We start from the raw sequence: 7283 nt of genomic DNA, 5'->3' as shown, positions 1-7283 counted from the left end.
TAGATCCCAAGATGACCCACATTGCAAAATTTCCTATGATGCTACGTATCATTGGAAAGCTCTTGAAACAAACAATTTAGATATATAATCTCCGACAAATTATGATTTGATTTGCTCAAAATTTAACAGGGCTACTATTTTTAAAACTACTTTTGCTAACTAGCATAAAAAGTGTAGCGGGTTAACGTGCTTTCACCCTGCACTATGAAGATATCTGGTTGCTACATTTCAAGGTCTACCAGGAAGCTCTGCAGAACATGGACCAATTAAAAGAAGTCATTGCTTTGACCAGTTAAAAGAAGTCTTTGACCATAACTTAAAAAATTAAATGAAGAACTCTTTAATTATGATCACATAAGAGGTCGACTCTGTACGAATATTTACAACTTGGTGACATATCCACAGTACCATTAGCATTTCAAGTAGACTCAAATGAGGTGAAGCGGAAGTCGAGGTCCTCGAATTTCTTTCCATGAAAGGATATGAGAAATGGATGGTCATCTTAGACAACGATTGGCGGAGGGGGCGGGGCAGAAAAGCAAGCATGGTGATGCAGCAGGGGAGAAGAGCAGTGAGAAGTTGCAGGGCTATTGTTTGGCCAGTCTCAACCGGATCCATATCTTTTTTTTTGTATTGCGTTTTTGTGCCGCAAGGGCCGAAGCTGGAGTTTTGAACTCACACACCCTTACCCACACACACTCACCGACGATATCAAAGCTGCCCTGTACTCGCCTCACAAGAGGGCCGTAGATTGCTTCTTGCTCAACCAAGATACATGAGTGACTCAGTAAGAAACAATTGCCACTCGTGTCAAAAACCCTAGCCCAATCTGAACCACTGTACGCATGCAATTGCAATTCACAACCCGTTGGGAAACATCAAACCATAAAGAACTGGTCCCCAAGTTAACAGTGCGCAGAACCTTTGTCATGTCAGTCTATATCTCCATTTGGTTGGCTGATCAGCTCCTCCTAAACTGTAATGGGAAGATGGTTGCATGTGGTAGAATAATTGTTACGCATGGTCCTAGTGGATCATAAGGAAGTCTATATCCTCCTAGCATACTCCCAACCTATCCCTGCATATACATAGCGAGATAGTCTGTGCTACAGTCAATAAGCTAAACGCAGTTCCCAGCGTGGGAAGAGCAGCTGAAGGTAATGCAGTCACTTCAGCGATTGTCAGAAGGTTTAATTAGATGATATCAGGCCCTCACATACAAAGTCAAATTTGCAAATGCAACTGTAACTGGCCATACAAGAAAGCAAGAAGCATGTATTAGCTTGCTGAGCTTTTGTCTTTCACATGAATGCAACTAGAAGTCACTATGGAAAAGAATGAGCACGCTTCCAACCTGTCATGATGACCACGGCAAATGCCCTTTTATGACTGCTATATGAACACACTAGAGATGACTCAAACTCATGAGATGTACTGATACCTCTGAGCTCGCCGTCCCCTCCACACGGTTCTTCGCACTCATCACCCATGGTGTATTAGTGATTGCTACCACCATAAGCATCGCCAACATCCAACCTGTCTAAAGAAAAATATTAAGCAATGAAAATGTCCTACTTCTGGACAGTGTCATATACTTATACTCAATTACAGGCTAAAGGATACTACTAATTCTGTCGTTCAGCTTGTTTTTGAAAGTGCCAGACATACCTAGAACATATCTTTATTTAGAATGAAATTCCAAATTCATTTCTATATGCAGGCTACAGATCCTGTGTGCCTGTTCGATTACAACCACTCTGTAGAGTTATATAGCCACACTACAAAAGCCGTTGGTGTCGTGACAATGTTCATCACCAGTCTCTTTCAATCAACAACAGATACCGAGGCTTCTCTCAGAACGTATAATTCTGAAGATTTTCAATTTTGAACATCTCTTGCAGCTTGGATTCTTGGAGAGCGAGTAACTTCGTGTGAAGGTCATTCTTGCCGTCATGGAAAAATGGAGTTCTGGAAGCCATGACAACTTGTTTAAGCTCATCCTGCAGGCTGGCCTTCAGGTCAAAAGCATTCAAGCCCTTCACAACCATAGCAGTTTGAAGCTCTCTGTCCGCTTTGAGCCAAGCCTTCCACGCCTGAACAGCTGGTCTCTTCTTTTTCACTTCTTCCCCTTCATCTACTAGAATCTCCATAGGATCATCCACAGGCTGCTCACTGCTTTCATTCTCAATCTCCTCCAGAGCAGCTTGGATGGGCCTTGAAGCATATTTCTTCACAGAGGATTCAATCTTCTTTGAATCCACCAGATAGGCCCTTGATTTCTTGCCTTTATCCATCACATTCATATACAAGCTCAGATATGGCAACTTCAATGCCACAGCAAACCCTGCATATTGAGGAGAAATCTTGGCGAGACATATGTCTGTGCCATCCTGTTTGTTCAACTTCACCTGACAATAGATAACCGTTAGATTGTCCATCGTCAACTCCTCATTCTCACCACCAGTAAAGGCAAAGATCAAGAAATCGACTCCCCATGCGCCCCCACAACATATAACTGCACAGTGGTGCTCAAAGCACTTCAGAGCATCATCAAATGTCAAATCAGAGGTCTTCTTGTAAATCCTGTGAAATGAGTTGAAATGCAATCGAGCTTTGGTTAACAGTGTTTCCTTCTCAGTCAGCTCCTGCTTTCCTTTCCAAATCAGCTCCGACAATGACTCTCTAGCCAAGTGCTTGCAGAAATCATCCACAGTGCACCAGCCAGCACCCTTACCTGCTTCACTCATGGCATTTAGCAGGATGATCCTAGCTACAAGCTCCCCTGTATATCCTCTATCAATCCAGCCAGCTGCAAGCCCATTCACTAATGCACCATAAAGTTCTCGACTCCTTCCCTCTCTGTGCAGATAGCTCATGGCCTCAGCTGCAGCCTTTGCAACTACTGGCTCAATGCTCCATGCCGTCCACACAAGTTCGCAAGATGGCAAAACAGAAACGACTGTGAGGAGATTGTTGGCCACCAGTTTTGAGGCTAGTTTAGAACGGGGATCAACATCAAGCCCGATGCTGGCTCCTAACACAGCCAGTGCAGCATCTTCTGGGATGACGGCATTTCTACCAGTGATGTACTGAGTCCATTTACCAGTACCTCCCAGCAGCTTATCACGGGCAAGTTGGTACACCTCCTTGAAGGCCGACTCCCTCATTTTTTCATCCTGTTCTTTCCCTGTATGCAAATAAGACCTGAAAGTTGCCCACCACAAAGGCCTTCCATATCTCACAACCCAGTCGGGTCTAACAATGTTGCTGAACATTCTACTGGTGGAGAAGAGCGGCTGCAAATCCTTCTCCAAGACATCTGTGGAGAAGCATGCCCAGATCGGAGGGGCTAGCCTAAATTTACCGGCAGATATACGGTCAGATGGATCAGCCCAGTCTGGAGCTGCAAAATTTGTTATTTCAGAGGATGTATCCATGAACAGCGATAGAACTCCACATTGTGGCATGGCACGGGTTGATCTTCTGATGGAAGGGAAGGAGTTTTTGTCATCAAGATTTCTCACCAGATGTCTAGCTTCATCAAACACAAATAAAACCTGCAACTTAGAGCCTTGTGTGAAAATATCATGTGGGAAATTCGCTTGAAATATCATTACAGCCTCCTTTTCCCAGCTGGTCCATATAAGCTCCTCCTTACCCTGGCTTAGTGCCACATCTTTGAGACGGGGTGCTATCTCTTCCAGAAGTTGCTTCATAAGCACTTGCACTTTCTCCCAATAGACCTGGCCACGTTTCCTCATCTTCTTCACAAATCCTTGTGGGGTGTCCTCTCCATTCCTGACAATGCCCGACAACACTTGAAGGCATGCAATGAAGTAAGCCAAAAAGAATTTCATGCACTCCAGCTGCCCTGGTATGTCCTGAGACCTGCCGAGGCGCTGATTTGCTTCTTGACAGAACCAATCTGCAATCCAGGAGCTTCTGGGATAGCCACTCCCAGATGCAAACGAACAATACACAACCCATACCCCTTGCCGCCACAATTCACACACCGTCCTGGTCTTCCCCCATCCACTGGACTGGAAGAGGCCGGCAACTGGAGCATAACCTTCCCCCTCCAATATGTATGTCAAAGCCTGATGCAAAGTGTGGACATTGTCCAGGTTCCGGTATTCCTGCTCGAATGCCCTTTCTGAAAGACCAAAAGAAGGGGAAATGATAGCTAGAGTAGGGAATCTTTACCTTTCTTCAATGGAGTCTGAAAACTTCTCACCTCTGGCAAGACTAGGAACCGCTGGTGGTTCATGCTCTTCTATGCCTGTAATACACAGAACGAAACAATAAAAGACCTACTTCGGGCGATGAGGAAACAACCAGAAGAGAGTAAAAACCTTGCGATTCCTCCGCTGCACGAGCATGAACGACGCCAGCGTGCACGAAGCTGAAAGAAGCCGTGTCTGCGGGCAGGCCCGGCCACCCCTGTAGGGCTTGGACCGGAAGCCACTGCACCGACCCTAACGCACGGAACAACACATCGTTGGCAGGAAGCCCCTCGATCAACCAAGCGCGAAAGCGCAGCGCATCTGCAACAACTGTGTGCGCCACGGTCACGCGTTTCACTGTGGATCTGCTGGCAAGAATGAGCGGATCTGTGGCTGTCTCGCGCGACGCATGTACAAACACTTGCACTTCCTCCATCTTTCAGTCAGGATACGCAAAGAGAGGGCTTCCTTTTATGGACAGAGAGAAAAGAGACGGCCTCCTTTTTTAGCACTGCCCCTAAAGGGGCCTGGGCGGGCTGGGCTATTGCATCGGTACGTGTATGTCTCATGCCTGTCACGCTACAATGGTCTTCTTATGTTGCGCGTACAACTTGTAGATGCTAACAAGCTCCGAACTTCATAGTAAAGGGTAGTGCGGTTGTGCACCCCTGCACCTTGTTTTGTTTCTCATTTTTTTCCACTCACCCACCCATCGTGGGGCACATCAGCCCAGGACCCGTGGGGTGACCTGTAGCACCCCCCCCCCACCACACACACACACACCACATGCATAGCCATCCAGGATTTGAACCCATGACTTAGTTTGGAGGCCAATACTCAAACCACTAGGCCAAAGTCCTGGGGCTGAGGGCCTCCTTTTATGAGAGAGAGAGAAAGCAAGTCACAACTTGGAAAATTTGAAATTTTAGCTGCTATGTTTTTTTCGGTCTGTCTTGAAGGATTGATGAAACTAGAATTGAGAATGAAAGTGGCTTTTTCCAAAAAAAGGAGCCATCCTTGGTCTAGCCTTTCTTTTTTTTGTGGCTTCATGTAAGCTAATAATAGCTTTTTGATTCGTGTGCTGAAAGTCTCTTTATGAAACTAGGGTGGGTAGGCAACGTTTACCCATTCATGTTTCTAGAAAACTAGATGCCAAAAACCATTTACGCATTATTTCTAGAAGACTAGATGCCCAAAACCATTGTCGAGGAAGCACAAACATGAGGGGAAAAAATAGACAATAACATAATCACAATAAAATATACTACAAAGAGAGTATGGCCCTCTACATAGGTGCTTGAGTATGGCCCTATACAGTGCCCTGACAAATGGTCACAAATTAAATTATTCTAGCATCACTTCCTTTATCATATCATCTTGGTCATTCTTAGTAGTGATTCATTCATTCATTCATTCACTTAGACATCGCTCCCTATATTTCATAGTTCCATTTTTGTTATGGGGCACATAGCTACAAACTTGGAATTGAACTTGAATCCTACCATTTTCTACATTTTTAATTGAAAAAAAAGAAATGAGTTAAAATATGGACATGAGACACGACACAGAGTCCATTAGGACCCGATCCTCCCTGCAAATGTCGGGGGTGGTGCTTTATTACTGACTTGGTGATGTCTATAGAATTGTGCCTTTCGAGAAATGAAGCCCAATAACAAATACATGAATAAGGCTCTAGTCACAAGATCTCGCAAGTTATCCTCGTTGCAATCTACATAATAGTGTGACAACCATATGAATAAAGGTGTTGTCATCCTTCGATCTTGCATCCATCCTGGTTATCTGTGCTCACATGGAGAACATGCATCAAAAGATAGGAATGTAGTAAGAATTTAGAATATTTATCTTGGGCAAGAAAACCAAACAAAACGTTTCACATTTGTATAATATTATAATAATATAGAGTATAAATATTATAACCACATATAGTGTGGGTGGGGAGGCTGCGCGCTTCCTTCCCCAAATAATTATAATCCGAGGGAACAGGCCCTTCCCTAGGTGCCGTGTATAAGTGTCGAGATAATGCCATGTATATAAATGTCGAGATAAGTATTGAGGATGGGTAGGACATGTACCTGGATGCGTATTGGAATCGTTCCTATAGTCGTATTTGAATGTAAAGAGCAATGTTCTTGACAAGACAATAGTTGTTGACTAGATAGATGGCATCAGAGCATTGTAGTGTCTTACCCATGGAAATTCGTGTTTGCGAGTTAGTGAGTTGGTGAGTTGGGAAGTCCGTAAGCCAAGAAGCATACAAGCCCATAAGTTGTGGAATCTAGGAAGCCGCATCTTCCATTACTTCCATAACATGTATCTAGCTTTGCATTGATCGCATCCTTAAGCTTGTGGATAAATGCACGGGATTGCCTACAAGAGAAGAGGGAAAAGCATTGGGTTGTGATGTTGTAGCCCTCACCCAAGTTCCAAATGCCCCTCCTGCACCAAAAACAAAACCCCCTTGGCCTTCCTTAGGCAATGGTTGTTGTCTCACAGGTTCAACGCTAGTATGGATGCTACACCTTGCCTCAGACGTGGATTGTGCAACTTTTTTGAACAAATGAGCTATGTTCGTGCCAACTAACCTAGTGCCTTCTAAAGAAACTTTTACGATTGTTGACATAAAGGTGGATGAAGACTAGGAGGCTGCAGGGGGACGTAACATATTCGACTGATCACTTTGCAACCGTAAGTTGCATTCCCAATCTTTCGTTAAACTTTTTACTGAGTAAGGCATTCCAAAAACAAAACCTTGACTCAAACTCTCATCAAGCAGTGCAGGTTTCCCTCTCAGTAAACCTTTTTGATCCTTCACACTGTCCCTTGCATAAAGTTCTGAGACACCCCCACCACCTCGTCCAAGTAGCTTTCCAAATGATAAACCGTCCATCTCGTGCCGTTGCCATGAGCATGTCGTCAGAATTTGAGAAGATTCCACAGAATTTGAGAAACCCGCACCAAGGGCGGAGGAAGTGGATTTGAGGTGGAAATTTGAAGCTAAAAGGAGAAATTGTCGAGTTATAAACAGAGGGTTCCACCACA

The 7283-nt window shown here is 44.5% G+C and overlaps 1 protein-coding gene across 2 annotated transcripts; it reads right to left on the bottom strand.

Annotated features, from left to right (window-relative positions):
* Nucleotides 1-1680: 1680 nt before the first annotated feature.
* LOC147628058 (uncharacterized) lies at nt 1681-4835 on the bottom strand. 2 transcript variants are annotated; one of them, XM_086815026.1, is made up of 3 exons: nt 4353-4835; nt 4204-4279; nt 1681-4097 (listed from the first exon to the last, which is right to left on the bottom strand). In XM_086815026.1, exon 3 carries the CDS (start codon nt 3855-3857, stop codon nt 1854-1856), a length of 2004 nt encoding a protein of 667 aa, XP_086671152.1. In that variant the 5' UTR covers nt 3858-4097; nt 4204-4279; nt 4353-4835; the 3' UTR covers nt 1681-1853. The 2 variants fall into 2 exon arrangements, with proteins under 2 accessions (XP_086671152.1, XP_086671150.1); XM_086815024.1 differs by having other exon boundaries at nt 4204-4835.
* Between the last annotated feature and the right edge of the window lie 2448 nt (nt 4836-7283).

The sequence above is a fragment of the Cibotium barometz genome, chromosome 20 (genome assembly GCF_041138505.1).
Source record: "Cibotium barometz isolate CiBa-2024 chromosome 20, ASM4113850v1, whole genome shotgun sequence".
Lineage (NCBI taxonomy): Eukaryota > Viridiplantae > Streptophyta > Polypodiopsida > Cyatheales > Cibotiaceae > Cibotium > Cibotium barometz.
Note: the sequence above shows the minus strand (reverse complement) of the source record. Positions and strands in the feature narration are given on the sequence as shown.